The 16649-nt window shown below is 69.1% G+C and overlaps 1 protein-coding gene and 1 long non-coding RNA gene across 4 annotated transcripts; one reads left to right on the top strand and one right to left on the bottom strand.

Moving 5' to 3' along the window:
* Nucleotides 1-649: 649 nt before the first annotated feature.
* On the bottom strand, nucleotides 650-14720 carry RFX1 (regulatory factor X1). Its single transcript, XM_066986404.1, is given in 24 exon segments — nucleotides 650-738; nucleotides 741-830; nucleotides 1946-1991; nucleotides 2078-2231; nucleotides 3413-3621; nucleotides 4382-4531; nucleotides 4610-4707; nucleotides 4780-4931; nucleotides 6148-6257; nucleotides 6329-6449; nucleotides 6532-6645; nucleotides 6728-6847; nucleotides 7963-8152; nucleotides 10241-10296; nucleotides 10298-10330; nucleotides 10332-10419; nucleotides 10422-10536; nucleotides 10539-10578; nucleotides 10670-10764; nucleotides 10871-10948; nucleotides 11389-11549; nucleotides 12498-12629; nucleotides 12762-12916; nucleotides 14248-14720. Coding segments are annotated over 24 exon segments (3054 nt in total). The 3' UTR covers nucleotides 650-664.
* LOC136788264 (uncharacterized) lies at nucleotides 1089-1801 on the top strand. 3 transcript variants are annotated; one of them, XR_010827145.1, is made up of 4 exons: nucleotides 1089-1132; nucleotides 1206-1265; nucleotides 1577-1647; nucleotides 1678-1801. It is a non-coding gene; the product is annotated as an uncharacterized lncRNA (long non-coding RNA). The 3 variants fall into 3 exon arrangements; XR_010827146.1 differs by having other exon boundaries at nucleotides 1577-1683; XR_010827144.1 differs by having other exon boundaries at nucleotides 1122-1265.
* Nucleotides 14721-16649: the final 1929 nt, after the last annotated feature.

Below are 16649 nucleotides of genomic sequence, written 5' to 3'. Positions count from 1 at the left end.
GCGGGGGGGGGGCTGCAGCGCGGCGGCCGCCGGGGGGGGGCCGGGGGGCCCCTTCATACGGTGGTTTCTCGTCGTAAGGCAGCGGGGTGGGGGGGGGGCGTTTGGCACTGGTTCGGGGGGGCAGCAGCGATGGGGGGGGGGGGATGTGGGGGCGTGATCCCCCCGGGGGGGGCCCCGATTTTGTGCTGGGGGGGCGGTTCCCACCCCCGGGGGCTCCATCGTGCCCCCTCCCGCAATTTCTCCCCCCCCCCCCCCGGGGGCATTTTTGGCCCCCCCCTGGCATTTATCCCCTCCCCGAAGGGTCTGGGGGTGACAGAGGGGGACACCTCCGTCCCCAGCCCCTTCCCTTTAGCGATGACCCCCCCCCCCCCCCCCCGTGTCCCCCCCAACAATCCCCAAGGCCCGGGTGTCCCCCCCGGTGTGCCCCCCCCCCCAGGGCTGCCCCCCCCCCAACTTTGGGGGGGGGGGGCCGGGGGGGGGCTTGGCACACGCCCCCAGCGCGTTGCTTAAGGCACATTGTCGCCGCTCAGCGACTCCCGCGGCCCCCCGGGCCCCCCTCCATCCCCGGGGGGGCTGTGGGGCCGGGGGGGGTGGACGACACGGGGGGGGGGGGGCCTGGGGGTGCAAGCGGGGCGGTTACCAGGCGGGGGGCCGGGGGGGGCCCTTAGCTGGAGGGCAGGGCCTGGACGAAGATGCCGCGCGCGTCGCTGCGGGGCAGCTTGGCTGGGGGCTCCAGGGGTCCGGGGGCAGCGCCGCCCCCTCCCCGGCGCCCAGCGCCATCTCCTGCGGCATCTCCTCGTCGCTCTCCTCCTCTTCCTCTTCTTCCTCGTCTTGGGGGGGGAAACAGCAGAGGTGGGGTGGGGGCGGCCACTGACACCCCCCACCTGCCCGGAACCTGCTGCCCAGGCCCAGTAATGGGGCAAGCAGGTGGCCAGTGGGAGGGCTCGGAGTTAACGAGCGGCCATCAGTAGGCTTCAGAGTTAACAAGCGGCCATCAGTAGGCTTCAGAGTTAACAGGAAGCCAGCAGGAGGTTTTATGGTTAATGTGCATGCAGCTGGTGGCCATCAGTTGGCTTCAGAGTTAACGAGCGGCCATCAGTAGGGCTCAGAGTTAACAGGCAGCAAGCAGGAGGTTTCAGGGTTAACACACACACACAGCATGCGGCCATCAGTAGGGCTCAGAGTTAACAAGCAGCCATCAGTAGGTTTCAGAGTTAACAAGCAGCCATCAGTAGGGCTCAGAGTTAACGAGCGGCCAGCAGGAGGTTTCAGAGTTAACATGCAGCCATCAGTAGGGCTCAGAGTTAACGAGCGGCCATCAGTAGGGCTCAGAGTTAACGAGCGGCCAGCAGGAGGTTTCAGAGTTAACAAGCAGCCATCAGTAGGGCTCAGAGTTAATGAGCGGCCATCAGTAGGCTTCAGAGTTAACAGGCACGCAGCATGCAGCCAGCAGCAGGGCTCAGAATTAACAAGTGGCCATCAGTAGGGCTCGGAGTTAATGAACAGCCATCAGTAGGGCTGAGAGTTAACGAGCGGCCATCAGTAGGCTTCAGAGTTAACAGGCAGCCAGCAGGAGGTTTTATGGTTAACATGCATGCAGCTGGCAGCCATCAGTTGGCTTCAGAGTTAACGAGCAGCCATCAGTAGGTTTCAGAGTTAACGAGCGGCCATCAGTAGGGCTCAGAGTTAACGAGCGGCCATCAGTAGGGCTCAGAGTTAACGAGCGGCCATCAGTAGGTTTCAGAGTTAATGAGCAGCCATCAGTAGGGCTCAGAGTTAACAGGCAAGCAGCATGCAGCCACCAGTAGGGCTCAGAGTTAACGAGCGGCCATCAGTAGGGCTCAGAGTTAACAGGCACGCAGCATGCAGCCATCAGTAGGGCTCAGAGTTAACGCCCCAGGGCGAGCAGCGCACCGTGCCGGGGCTCCCCATCCCTCCCGCTTACCTTTGTCGGGGTCCAGGGCGCTGAGGGAGCTCGTCAGGTTGGCGAACTGGGGGCAGAGCGGCCGTCAGGCTCCGGGCGGCCCCCCGGCCCCCCGGCCCCCCGGCCCCCCCCGGCCCCCCCGGCCCCCCTGACCTCTCCCATGACGGCGATGGGGCTCTGGCCGCGGGCCTGCGCCACGCGGTGCTCCACCAGGTAGTACATGTACTCGTCGTACAGCAGCCGGATCAGGTGGAAGGAGCCGAAGCTGGCGGCGCTGCGCAGGGTCAGGTCGCGGATCACCATCGAGCTGGGGGGGGGGGCACACCGTCAGCACCCCCACGGGGCCCGGGGGGGGCCTCCTGGGGGTTGGGGGGTCTCCCCGGGGTCGGGGGCAGTCTCCCTGGTGTTGGGGGGGGGGTCTCTTCGGGTTTGGGGGGGGGGTACCCCAGGATTGGGGGGGCCTCCCCAGGGGTTGGGGGGTCTCCCGGGGGTTGGGGGGGGTCTCCTTGGGGTTGGGGGGGGTCTCCTTGGGGTTGGAGGGGCCTTCTGGGGTTGGGGGGGGTCTCCCTGGGGGTGGGGGGGTCCTCTTCGGGTTTGGGGGGGGGTACCCCAGGATTGGGGGGGTCTCCTCGGGGTTGGGGGGGTCTCCCAGGGGTTCGGGGGAGGTCTCCCCGGGGATTGGGGGGGGGGTCTCCTTGGGGTTGGGGGGGCCTTCTGGGGTTGGGAGGGGGTCTCCCCAGGTTTGGGGGGGGGTCCCCAGGATTGGGGGGTGGTCTCCCCGGCATTAGGGGGGTCTCCCCGGGGTTGGGACGGTCTCCTCGGGGTTGGGGGTGTCTCCCGGGGTTGCGGGGGTCTGCCCAGGGTCGGGGGGGGCCTCCCGGATTGGGGGCCTCCCCGGATTGGGGGGGTCCTCCCCGGGGGCGGGGCGGGGTCTCCCCAGCGTTAGGGGAGGCCTCCCAGGGTCAGGGGGAGGTCTCCCCGGGTTGGGGGGGTCTCTTCGGTGTTGGGGGGTCTCCCTGGTTTGGGGGGTCTCCTGGGGTTTGGGGGTGGTCTCCCAGGGTCGGGGGGGTCTCCCGGGGTCGGGGGGGGTCTTCTGGGGTTGGGAGGGGTCTCCCCAGGTTTGGGGGGGGTCTCCCAGGATTGGGGGTGGTCTCCCCAGCATTAGGGGGGTCTCCCCGGGGTTGGGGCGGTCTCCTCAGGGTTGGGGGGCCTCCCAGGACTGGGGGGTCTCCTGGGGTTGGGGGGGGTTGTCCCCAGGGTCGGGGGGTGTCTCCTGGGGTCGGGGGGGGATCTCCCCATGGTTGGGGGGGCCTCTGGGGGTTGGGGGGGTTGTCCCCGAGGTCGGGGGGTCTCCTCAGGGTTGGGGGTGGTCTCCCCAGGTTGGGGGGGTCTCTCCGGTGTTGGGGGCCTCCCGGGGTTTGGGGGGTCTCCCTGGGTTGGGGGGGGTCTCCCTGGGTCCGGAGGGGGGTCTCCCCGGGGGGGGCCCACCTGTAGAAGGACCACTTGAGGAGGAAGAGCTTGGCGGCGCGGGGGAAGCCGGGGGTGCCCTGGTGGGGTTTGAGGACGCGGGCGACGACGGCGTCGAGCCAGGCCGCCCACTGCTCCAGCGAGTTCTGCTGCTGCAGCGTCGCCTTGAAGTCCTGCTCCAGCCGCTGCACCACCCGGTCCTCGCACCGGCACACCCACGAGGCCTGCTCCTGCGGGGGGGGGGCGGCAAAACGCAGGGGGGGTCAGCACCGTGGGGAGACCCCCGAGGACCCCTCTACGGACCCCCTCGGGAGTGCCGCGGTGTGCCGAGGGAACCGCTGCTGCTGCTGCTGCTGCTGGGGGTGCAGGGACCCCCCCGGTCCCACAGGAACGCCCCCCCGGTCCACAGGGACCCCCCCACAGCCCACAAGGACCCCCAGCCCACAAGGACCCCCCCAGCCTGCAGGGACCCCCCAGCCTGCAGGGACCCCCCCCCAGACCCTTCCCCAGACCCCCGCAGGAGCACTGCCGTGTGCCGAGGGAACTGCGCTGCTGCTGCTGCTGGGGGGGCACGTGGGGACACAGACAGGAAACCCCCCCACTCACAGGGACCCCCCAAGCCCACAAGGACCCCCCCAGCCCGTGAGAGCCCCCCAGCCCACAAGAGGCCCCCTAGGAGCCCCGTGGTGTGCCAAGGGAACCACGCTGCTGCTGGGGGGGCACATGGACACAGACAGGGACACCCCCCAGCGACCCCCCAGCCCGTAAGGACCCCCCCCAGCCCACAAGGACCCCCCAGCCCGTAAGGACCCCCCCCAGCCTACAAGGGCCCCCCTAGGACCCCCGTGGTGTGCCAAGGGAACCACGCTGCTGCTGGGGGGCACAGGGGGACACAGACAGGGACCCCCCAGCCAGCTGGGACCCCCCTAGGTCCACAGGGACCCCCCCAGCCCACAAGGACCCCCCCAGCCCACAGGGACCCCCCGGGACCTGGACGTTGGCGAAGTCGACGCGGTTGAGGTCGCTGAGCATCTGGTTGATCTGCGCCGTGTTCTGCAGCACCGCGCGCGCCGCCTGCGCCAGGTGGTTGAGGGAGGTGTAGCGCCGCAGCGTCTGGGCAAAGGCACTTGCTGCCGCCACCTGCGGGGGGGCGGGGGGGGTGAGGGGGGGGTCAGCGCGGCCACGGGACCCCCCCCGCCCCCCCCCCCGGGCACCCACCTTCACGCGGACCATCTCCTCGGGGATGTTCATCATGGCGTTGGTCAGCCAGCTCTCCAAACTCTTGGCGAAATTTCGGATCGCTTGCGTCAAGGCACCTGGGGGGGGCACGGGGTGAGCACGGGGGGGCCGGGACGGGTTGGGGGGCCGGGGGGGCAGCCGGGGCTCACTGGGGATGGGCCGGAGGACGTCCGGGATGAGGATCTCCACCAGTCCCTGGTACAGCGTGTTGTCGCAGTCCTTCGTCCACCGGAGCACGGGCTCGTACTTGGACAGGACGACGAGGCAGCTCTTGGGCAGGCGCTTCTCCGCCTCGTCGTGCCTGCGGGGGCGCGGCGTCACCGGCACCAGTACCGGCACCAGCACCAGTACCAGCACCAGTACCGGCACCAGTACTAGCACCAGTATTGGCACTGGCACCAGTACTGACACTGGCACCAGCGCCGGCAGCAGTACAGGTAGCGCTCCAGGGGGCAGTCGTGACAGTGACGGGGACCGGGATCAGGACGGGATGGGGACAGGGAGGGTGATGGGGACAGGATGGGATCAGGGAGGGGATGGGAGCGGGAGGGAAACGGGATCAGGACAGGGACAGGATTAGGGTGGGGACGGGATCGGGGAGGGTGACAGGGGTGGAATGAGGATGGGGACGGGATCAGGATGGAGCCGGGATCAGGATGGGGATGGGATCAGGACAGGGACAGGATTAGGGTGGGGACGGGATCGGGGGAGGGTGACAGGGGTGGAATGAGGATGGGGACGGGATCAGGATGGAGCCGGGATCAGGATGGGGATGGGATCAGGACAGGGACAGGATTAGGGTGGGGACGGGATCGGGGAGGGTGACAGGGGTGGAATGAGGATGGGGACGGGATCAGGATGGAGCCGGGATCAGGATGGGGATGGGATCAGGACAGGGACAGGATTAGGGTGGGGACGGGATCGGGGAGGGTGACAGGGGTGGAATGAGGATGGGGACGGGATCAGGATGGAGCCGGGATCAGGATGGGGATGGGATCAGGACAGGGACAGGATTAGGGTGGGGACGGGATCGGGGAGGGTGACGGGGGTGGAATGAGAATGGGGATGGGATCAGGATGGGGCCAGGATCAGGATGGGGATGGGGTTGGGATCGGGACAGGGACAGGATTAGGGTGGGGACGGGATCAGGGAGGGTGACGGGGATGGGACAGGGACAGGATCAGGACCAGGACAGGGACACTGATGGGGTGGGCTGGGACCGGGATGGGGATGGGGAGGGTGACGGGGATGGGACGAGCGTGGGGACGGGATCAGGATGGGGATGGGGTTGGGATCAGGATGGGGATGGGGTTGGGATCGGGACAGGGACAGGATTAGGGTGGGGACAGGATCAGGATGGGGACAGGGACGATGACAGGGATGGGACGAGCACAGGCACAGGGACGGGATCAGGACAGGGACGGGATCAGGACAGGGACGGGATCAGGACAGGGACGGGATCAGGACAGGTAACAGCACCGGGCCCCCCGAGCCCCCTGAGCCCCCGCCCCACTCACACTGCGACGGGCGCGGCGTCGCTGGGCTGGCTCAGGTTGTACCGCCAGAAGGTTTTCCACAGCGTCTCCACCAGCGTGAACTGGAGGTTGATCATCACGTCCACGATGGCCTGGGGAAGGGCGGGGGGGCGTCAGCGGGGCCCTGGGGGGGGGGGTCCAGAGGGGTCCGGGGGGCGCCCACCTCGCAGTGCTCGCGGTAGAGCAGCTGGAACGCCTTCACGTCCTCGGCGCAGGCGCCCTCGGGCAGCGCCTTCCCGTGCAGGTCGATCTCGGGGAACTCAGCCAGGGTCCGCGAGGCGTCCTGCGGGGACGAGGAGGGTGGGGGGGGGGTCACAGGGGCCGGGGGGGTGTGGGGGGGGTTACACGGGGCGGGGGGGCTTACCCAGGAACTGCTGGTACTGCTGCACCTGCGTGCTGATGTCGGAGAGCCCCGCGGGCTGCTGCTGCCCCACGGCCACCCCGTTGGTCATCCCCTCCATCTTCTGGATGGGCTTCAGCCTGCGGGGGCGGGGGGGGGGGTTGGGGGGGTTGTGGGGGGGGGTGTGCTGCGGGGGGGGGGGTCCGGGGGGCGGATTTTTACCTCTGCTTCTGGGAGAAGGGCTGCTGCCGCATGGCCAGGTGCTGCTGGTCCTCCATCAGGCGCAGCAGCGGCGAGTTGGCCTTGATGCGCAGCCCGTAGTAGTGGTACTTGGAGTTCCCCCTGGGAATGGGGGGGGGCAAAAACGTTGGGGGGGGGTAACAGAGGGGGGGGGGTAACAGAGCCGGGGGGGGGTAATAGAGCTGGGGGTAACTTGGTAGTGGTACTTGGAGTTCCCCCTGGGAACGGGGGGGGGGGCAAAAACGTTGGGGGGGGTTAACAGAGCCGGGGGGCGTTAACAGAGCTGGGGGGGTAACAGAGCCGGGGGGGTTAACAGAGCCCGGGGGGGTAACAGAGCCGGGGGGGGTAACTTGGTAGTGGTACTTGGAGTTCCCCCTGGGAACGGGGTGGAAGAGGGGGCAGAAAGGTTTGGGGGGGTGGTTAACAGAGCCGGGGGGGCGTTAACAGAGCTGGGGGGGGTAACAGAGCCGGGGGGGGGTAACAGAGCTGGGGGGGGGTAACAGAGCCGGGGGGGTGGTAACAGAGCCGGGGGAGGGTTAACAGAGCCGGGGGGGGTAACAGAGCTGGGGGGGGTAACTTGGTAGTGGTACTTGGAGTTCCTCCTGGGAATGGGGTGGAAGGGGGAGCAAAAATGTTGGGGGGGTTCCCAGAAGGGTGGGGGTTAACAGAGCCGGGGGGTAACTTGGTAGTGGTAGTTGGAGTTCCCCCTGGGAACGGGGTGGAAAGGGGGGCAGAAAGGTTTGGGGGGGGGGTTAACAGAGCCTTGGGGGGGGTAACAGAGCTGGGGGGGGTAATAGAGCCGGGGGGGGGTAACAGAGCTGGGGGGGGGGTAACAGAGCCGGAGCAGGGGATAACAGAGCCGGGGGGGGGTTAACAGAGCTGGGGGGTAACTTGGTAGTGGTACTTGGAGTTTCCCCTGGGATCGGGGTGGAAGGGGGGCAGAAAGGTTTGGGGGGGGGTTCCTGGAGCCGGGGGGTTAACAGAGCCAGGGGGGTTAACAGAGCCAGGGGGGTAACAGAGCTGGGGGGGGGGGGGTAACAGAGCCTTGGGGCGGGGTAACAGAGCCTTGGGGCGGGGGTAACAGAGCGGGGGGGTAACTTGGTAGTGGTACTTGGCATTCCCCCTGGGATCGGGGGTGGAGGGGGGCAGAAAGGTTTGGGGGGGGGTTCCCGGAGCCGGGGGGGGGGCAGCAGAGGCGGGGGGGCCGCGGGGCGCACCTGGTGCCCAGGCGGCGCGTGCGCAGCCCCATGAAGACGGAGCGGATGAGCTTGCCGAAGGAGGCGGCGTTGACGGGCTCCAGCTTCTGCTCCTGGCAGTGCAGCAGGTAGTGGCAGTACAGCGTGCTGCGCGGCAGGCTCACCCCCTCCGCCGTCTCGTAGTTGTCCAGCAGCCACTGCACCTGGGGGGCGCGGGGGGGCGCAGGGGGGGGGGGCGTCACGCACCAACGTCACGCGCCCCAACCCCCCCCCCACGCGCCCAAACCCCCGGGGTTTTGCCCCGAAGCGCGCGTGCCGCCCGCGAGCAGCTCGGCTCCCCCATTTCCCCCCAATTCCCCCCAACCCCCCCGTTTTTCCCCAACCCCCCAATTTCCCCCAAGTCCCCTGATTTCCCCCAACCCCCCAATTCCCCCCACTCCATATTTTCCCCCCAGCCCCTCCATTTCCCCCCACCCCCTTTTTCCCCCCAACCCCCCAATTCACCCAAATCCCCCAATCCCCCCACCCCACATTTTCCCACCAAACCCCCCGTCTCCCCCAACCCCCCCAATTCCCCCCAACCCCCAGCCTTCCCCCACCTCCTCCCAATTTCCCCCAGCCCCCCCAATCCCCCCTTTTCCCCAACCCCCCGATTTCCCCCCAAACCCTCCGCCCCCCCCAACTCCCTGACCCCCCAACCCCCCCATTTTGCCCAAAACCCTGATTTCCCCAAACCCCCGATTTCCCCCCAACCCCTGCCCCCCCACCCCCCTTTTTCCCCCAACCCCCCCGCTTTCCCCAAACCCCCGATTTTCCCCCAACCCCCTGACCCCCTCCAACCCCCCTTTTTCCCCCCCAACCCCCATCTTTCCCCCACCTCCCGATTTCCCCCTGACCCCCCCACCCCCCCCTTTTCCCCAAATCCCCAATTTCCCCCCACCCCCCCTTTTCCCCAAACCCCTTTCCCCCCTGACCCCCCCCACCCCCCTTTTTACCCAAACCTCCCAATTTCCCCCCAACCCCCATCTTTCCCCCACCTCCCGATTTCCCCCGATCCCCCCAACCCCCCCTTTTTCCCCAAACCCCTGATTTCCCCCAAACCCTCCGCCCCCCCCAACTCCCTGACCCCCCCACCCCCCATTTTGCCCAAAACCCTGATTTCCCCCAACCCCCCTTTTCCCCCAAACCCCCAATTTCCCCCAAACCCCCAATTCCCCCCACCCCCCGACCCCCCATCCCCCTCTTTTTCCCCAAAGCCCCCCAATTTCCCCCCACCCCCCTTTTCCCCAAACCCCCTTTTCCCCCTGACCCCCCCACCCCCCTTTTTACCCAAACCTCCCAATTTCCCCCCAACCCCCATCTTTCCCCCCACCTCCCGATTTCCCCCGATCCCCCCAACCCCCCCTTTTTCCCCAAACCCCTGATTTCCCCCAAACCCTCCGCCCCCCCCAACTCCCTGACCCCCCCACCCCCCATTTTGCCCAAAACCCTGATTTCCCCCAACCCCCCTTTTTCCCCAAACCCCCAATTTCCCCCCCCAACACCCCCCTTTTTCCCCAACCCCCACAATTTCCCCCCAACCCCCTGCCCCCCAACCCCCGCCTTTTCCCCCAACCCCCCAATTTCCCCCCAACCCCCCCTTTTTCCCCAAACCCCCCGCTTTCCCCAAACCCCCAATTTCCCCCAAACCCCTGACCCCCCAACCCCCCCCTTTTCCCCAAACCCCCGACTTCCCCCAACCCCCCCTTTTCCCCAAACCCCAATTTCCCCCCAACCCCCCCCTTTTCCCCAAACCCCCCGATTTCCCCCCACCCTCCCTTTTCCCCCAAACCTCCAATTTCCCCCAAACCCCCAATTTCCCCCCAACCCCCCTTTTTCCCCCCCACCCCCCTTTTCCCCAAACCCCCAACTTCCCCCAACCCCCCCCTTTTTCCCCCAAACCCCTAATTTCCCCCCCCAACCCCCCTTTTCCCCAAACCCCCAACTTCCCCCCCAACCCCCCCTTTTTCCCCCAAATCCCCAATTTCCCCCCAACCCCCAGCTTTCCCCAAACCCCCGACTTCCCCCCAACCCCCCCTTTCCCCCACCCCCCCTTTCCCCCAAACCCCAATTCCCCCCAACCCCCCTTTTTCCCCCCCACCCCCCCTTTCCCCCCAAACCCCCAACTTCCCCCCACCCCTCCCTTTTTCCCCAAACCCCCCATTTCCCCCAAACCCCCGATTTCCCCCCAACCCCCCCGCCCCCCCCCCCCCTTTTTCCCCCCCCGCCCCCCCCCCCCCCCCCAGCCCCTCACCGTGGCGGGCGGCGCGGGTGGTGTGGGAGTAGGACTGCCCGGCGGCGCCCAGCATGTACCCCCTGGATCACGTAGGTGCCGCCGCCCGTGCCCCCCGCCGCCGCCGCCGCCGGGGCCGCCGCCGCCGGTGCCCGCTGCGGCGGCGGCGGCGGCGGCCGTGCCGGGGGGGCTGGCGATGATTTGCCCCCCGAGACGTACATGGGCACCGGGCGCTGCTGGCGGCCCCCTGCGAGGTGGCGGGGGCTCGGCTGCACCGGCGCCGCGCCGGCCTCGTAGTAGGCGCCGGCGGCGTTCTGGGCGGGGCGTACAGCGGGGGCTCGGCGTAGGGGTAGGAGCCCGAGCGGCTGCGGGGAGAGGGGTGGGGGGGGGGCACGGGGGGTGAATCGGGGGGTTGGGGGGGTGGGGGGAATTGGGGGCGGCAGGAGGGGGTCTCACATGGCGGTGCCGCTGTAGGAGGCGTCGGAGCCCTCGACGTACTGCACGGGGCCCGGGTAGACGTGCTGCACCGGCACCTGCTGCAGCTGCTGGACCTGGGGGGGGGCACAACGACGTGGGGGGGGGTTAAGGGGTGTCATCCCCCCCCGACCCTCGCCGAGCACCGAAATGGGGCAGGGACCCCCCCAGAGCCCCGCTCACCTCCTGCACGCCGTGGACCTGCAGCGGCGGCACCGCGCCGGGCTTGGCGGCCGAGCTGCTGCTCTGCACCGGGGAGCGCTGCGGGGGGGGGGAGGGGGGGGTTTGGGGGGGGTTTGAGGGGGTTTGGGGGGGTTGGGGGCGGGGGGGGCTCCCGAGGGGAGAGGCTGTGGCCTCAGGGTGGGGGGGGTCACTGGGTGGGAGGGGAACGGGAGGGGGACGTGGGGACCCACCCCAAATTAATGCCCCCCCACCCCAAATAAACGCCCCCCACCACAAATTAACGCCCCCCACCCCAATAAACACCTCCCCCCAATAAACGCCCCCCAAGTAAATGGGAGCCCCCAGGACCACTCCATGCCCCCCCTCCCTCCCCACCCCACCCCCATTCACTTCCTTCCCCCCGGCAGCAGAAAATTGTGGTTTTTCTCCCCGTTTTCACGGGTTCCAGGGGCTGGGGGGGGCACGCGGTGTCGGGAGGGGGGTCGTCAGTACGGGGGGGTTTGTCGGGGGGTCCCTACCTGCTGCGGGACCTGGACGCCGCTGATCTGCAGGGGGGAGACGGCGGCCGGCTTGGCCTGGACGCTGCCCTGCACCAGCAGCCGCTGGGGGGGGGCGGAGGTGGGGAGGGGCCCCCCGCGCCCACCCTGGGCCCCCCATTGCCCTCCTCGCCCCCCCATTTCTTCCCCTCACCCCCAATCCCCTCCTCTTGCCCCCCATTTCCCCTCCCCTTGTCCCCATCCCCCCCTTTGCCCCCATTTCCCCCCTCTTGCCCCCCTTTCTCGCCCCCCCCTCCCCATTTTACCCCATTTCCCCCCGTCCCACCCCCCCCCTTTCCCCGTTTCAGCCCCTTTTGCCCCACCTCAGCCTGTTTTGCCCCGTCTCGACGCCCTTTTGCCCCATTCCCCCCCTTTTTGCCCCATTTCAGCCCCCTTGGCCCCGTTTCACCCCCCCCCGTTGCCCAATTTTAGCCCCTTGTCTCCCCCTTCCCCCCCCGTCACCCCATTTCAGCCCTGTTTTGCCCCATTTCCCCCTTGTTGCCCCCTTGTTGCCCCGTTTCCCCCCTTGTTGCCCCATTTCACCCCATTTTGCCCCATTTCACCCCGTTTTGCCCCATTCCCCCTTGTTGCCCCCTTGTTGCCCCATTTCAGCCCCATTTTGCCCCATTTTACCCCGTTTCCCCCCATTTTACCCCATTTCCCCCTTGTTGCCCCATTTCAGCCCCATTTTTCCCCCTTATTGCCCCATTCCACCCTGTCCCCCCCCATTTCCCCTATTTTGCCCCATTTCTCCCCATTTCACCCCTTGTCCCCCCCTTGTTGCCCCCTTTTGCCCGATTTCCCCCCATTTTGCCCCATTTCTTCCCGTTTCCCCCCTTGTTCCCCCCGTTGTTGCCCCCTTGTTGCCCCATTTCAGCCCCATTTCCCCCCGATTTGCCCCATTGTGCCCCATTTTACCCCATTCCCCCAATTTTCCCCCCATACCCCCCCTTGTTGCCCCCTTTTCCCGATTTCCCCCCGTTTTGCCCTGTTCCTCCCCTTATTGCCCCATTCCCACTACCCCCTTCCCCCCCCCTTGCCTGATTCGCCCCAATTTCTCCCCATTTCCCCCTCTCTTCGCCCCCTTTTGCCCGATTTCCCCCGATTTGCCCCCGTTTCCCCCCCGCCGCGCGGCCCCCACCTGCGGCACCCCCTGCGCGCTCCCGGGGGCGGCGGGCCGGGGCTCCCCTCGGACACGGCCTCGCTGGGCCTCAGGGCGCCCTCTGGGGGGGGGGGTGCTGGCTGTGAGGGGGGGGGCAGCGCTTGCGCCCCCCCTCCCACCGCGGGGAGGCCGGGGGGGGCCACCCCCCCGTTTTGGGGTGAAACCGCGCGGATTTGGGGTCGCCCCCACTCACCTGAGACGGTGACGACGATGAACTGCGGGGGGGGCGGCGGCGGCGGTGGGGGGCGGCGGCGGCGGGGGGCGCGGGGGGCGGCGGCGGCGGCCCCCGGCAGCTCGGCCACGTAGGGGGGGCGGGGCCGGGGGCGCCCCCGGCTGCGGCGGCGGCTGCTGGGGGGGGCGCCGGGGGCGGCGCCTGCGGCTGCGCCTGCAGCTCCGAGACGTAGGCGGGGGTCGCCATGGCGGGGGGGGGGGGGGGGTGGGGGGGGGCTGGGGGCTGGGGGGGGGGGGGGGGAGAAAAGGGGGGGGAGAGAAAAGGGGGGGGCAGGGGGTTAGTGAGGGCGGCAGGGAGCGGCCGCTGGGGGTGATGTCACCGCGTGATGTCATGCGGTGACGTCACGGGGTGAGGTTGTGGTGTGATGTCATGGGGTGATGTCACAGTGTGATGTCGTGGGGTGACGTCAGAGGGTGAGGTTATGGGGTGACATCATGGGGTGAGGTTGTGGTGTGACGTCGTGGGGTGACGTCACGGGGTGAGGTTGTGGGGTGACGTCACAGCGTGATGTCATGGGGTGACATCACAGGGTAATGTCATGGTGTGGTGTCACGGCAACAAGTTGTGAAGTGATGTCATGGGGTGATGTCATGGGATGACGTTGTGGTGTGATGTCACTGTGTGATGTCACCGTATGATGTCATGCGGGTAACATCACAAAGTGAGGGTGTGGTGTGATGTCACGGTGTGATGTTGCGGTGTGATGTCATGGGGTGAAATCATGGCAAGAAATTGTGGAGTGATGTCACGGTGTGATGTCGTGGTGATGTCACAGGGCGAGGTCAAAGGTCACGGCCTGGCCTCGCAGAAGGCCCCTGGGGATGATGTCAGCTCGGTGACGTCACCTCCCTTCGGTGACATCACAGCGGGATTTCCCCACCCCCCGCACCACCGCTGGGTGGAGGTGTGACGTCACGAGGGCACGGAGTGACAGCGCCACGTGCCATCCCGTGACGTCATGGGACATCACCCTGTGACGTCACCACGTGACATCAGGAGGGCCAAGAGAGCAACCCCACAGTGTGACGGCACCCCGTGACATCACGTGACGCCACCACGTGCCATCACCGCTCCCCGCTCCCCGCCCCAACGCCGTGCCACCACGTGACATCACCACGTGACACCGCCGCGTGCCATCGCCGCGTGACGCCGCCGTGACATCACCGCGTGACGTCACCCGGGGCTCCCCCTCCCCCTCCCCTCCCTCCCGCCCCGCCCCCGCCGCCTCCCGCCATTGGCCCCCCCGCCCCCGCCCCCCGCCATTGGCCCGCCCGCCCACCAATCACCGGGGCGCGCTGCAGGCCCCGCCCCCCGCGGCCTGGGGCCCCCCAAGATCCCGATCGCGGCCGGGCCCGGGCGGCGCCGCCCCCCCCCTCCACCCCCGTCCCCCCCCGTCCCCCCTTCCCCCTCCCCCCCCCCCCCCCGCCGCCATCTTGCCCCCACCCACCTGCCGGGGGCCGCCGCCGGGGTCCCGCGGGGCCTCTCCGGGCCGGGCCCGGCGGCGGCGGCGGCGGGGGGCGGCGGGGCCCGGGGCCGCGGCCTGCGGCGGGGGCTGTTGCCGGGCGCGCGGTCGCCACGGCTACCGTGGCTATGGCGCCCTCCGTGTTCCCTCACCGGGGCAACTGTTGCTACCCGCCTCGGCGGCGGGCGGGGCCCGCGGCGCGGCGCCCCGCCCCCGAGCTCCGATTGGACGCCCGCCTCGCCCGCCGCACGCCGATTGGGCGAGGCCCGCGTCGCTCGGCGCGGGCCCCGCCCCGCCGCGCGGCCATTCGTCGAGCCGCGCGTCCGTCGGCGCTTCCTGAGGGGGCGGGGAGAGTGGTCGCGCGGGGAGCTGGCGGCGCGCGATTGGGCGGCGCGGCTGCCAGTCGGAGGGGGGCGGGGCGAGACGGCCGCGCCTGCGCGGGGCGCGCCGCGGGGCATGCCGGGGGATGGAGTCCCGCAGCGAGGCGTCACGGCCGCGTGACGTCAGCGCCAGGCTGACTTCGGTATCCCCCCGGTGGTGGGCGGTGCCCCCCGTGACGTCAGCGCTGCTGGATGACGTCACGGCGTCACGTGAAGCACGAGGCCCGGGGGGGGGGGATGTCACCATGGCAACGCGGCCTAGGGCGCCATGGGAGGCCTCGAGGCCTGCCCCGGGGCCGGGGGGAGGGGGCGGCCATGTGGGGGGGGGGGCGGGGGGCAATGGGGGGGGGTCCGGGGGGGCATGGGGGGGTAATGGGGGGGGTCCGGGGGGCACGGGGGGGTTAATGGGGGGTCCGGGGAATAATGGGGGGGGCTGGGGGGTCCTGGGAGGTAATGGGGGTGGCAAGGGGGGTAATGGGGGTAATAGGGGGGTCTGGGGGGGGCATGGGGGTAATGGGGGGTCCGGGGGGGGGTAATGGAGGGGTCCTGGGGGGGCTGGGGGAAATGGGGGGTCCTGGGGGGTAGTGGGGGGGCACAGGGGTGAATGGGCGGGAATTGGGGGTTCGGGGGGGGCACAGGGGGTAATGGGGGGTCCGGGGGGGCAATAAGGGGGATAATGGGGGTCCGGTGGGGGCACGGGGGGGGTAATGGGGGGGGGGCTGGGGGGCTGTGGGGCGGGGGGGGGCTGCTTGTGGGGCAGAACGGGGCAGTTTGGGCCTGGGGGTGTCCATGCCCCCCCCTCGAACCCCCTATTGTCATAACCCCCCCAACCCCCCGTTATGGCCCCCCACCCCCCCCATTGTTATTTCCCCCCAACCCCCCCATTTTAATCCCCCCCCCCCATCACTGCCATTGCCCCCGGAGCCCCCCCTCCAGGAGGTGACGATGACACCGAGCCCCCCCCCCGGCCCCACAGCCCCTCCTAAGGGGGAGGGCACACACAGCCCCCCCCCGAAACCTCTGAATCCTCCAGCCCTGGGGGGGCACAGAAATGGGGCCGGGGATGCCTGGGGAGGGAGCACAGAAATGTTTTTGGGGGGGGGGGGGCACAGAGGTGGGGGGGATTTTGGGGGGGGCACAGAAACGGGGGGGGATTCCAGGGGAGGGGGCACAGAAATGTTTTTGGGGGGGGGCACAGAGGTGGGGGGTTTTTTGGGGGGGGCACAGAAATGGGGCCGGGGATGCCTGGGGGGGGGGGGGCACAGAGATGGGAGGGATTTTGGGGCGGGGGGGGGACACAGAAATGGGGCTGGGGGTGCCTGGGGGGGGGGGCACAGAAATGGGGCCGGGGATGCCTGGGGGGGGGGGGGCACAGAGATGGGAGGGATTTTGGGGCGGGGGGGGACACAGAAATGTTTTGGGGGGGGGGCAGAAATAGGGGGTGCCATTTTTGGGGGGGGGGCCAGAAATGGGGGTGCCGGGAGGGGGGGGCACAGAATCTGGGGGAGGATTTTTTTTTGGGGGGGGGGGGGGGGCACAGAGATGGGGCCGGGATGCGTGGCCCCCCCGCGGTGGGCGGGGGCCGGGGGGGGGCCGGGGGGGGGGCCGGAGGTGTCGCCCCGGGGGTGTCGCGCCCTCAGTCACTTCCTCGGCGGCAGCGGGCGCAGGTGGGGCCCTGCGCGGGGCGGGGGGGGACGGGGTCGGGGACGGGGTCGGGGGGGGAAATGGGGTCGGGGGGGTTGGGGACGGGTTGGGGACAAAATGGGGGCTGGGGACGTGTTTGGGGCCGTGTCTGGGGACACGTTTGGGGACAAAATGGGGTTTTGGGGTGAGTTCGGGGACAAAACGGGGTTTGGGGGCGAGTTTGGGGACAAAATGGGGTTTTGGGGCGAGTTCGGGGACAAAACGGGGTTTTGGGGCATTTTGGGGAACAAAACGGGGTTTGGGGACACGTTTGGGGACACGTTTGGGGACAAAGTGGGGTTTTGGGGTGAGTTCTGGGACAAA

This window comes from Anser cygnoides, chromosome 34 (assembly GCF_040182565.1).
Source record: "Anser cygnoides isolate HZ-2024a breed goose chromosome 34, Taihu_goose_T2T_genome, whole genome shotgun sequence".
NCBI lineage: Eukaryota > Metazoa > Chordata > Aves > Anseriformes > Anatidae > Anser > Anser cygnoides.
The sequence above is the reverse complement of the archived record's forward strand: the minus strand, read 5'-3'. Positions and strand labels throughout refer to the sequence as shown.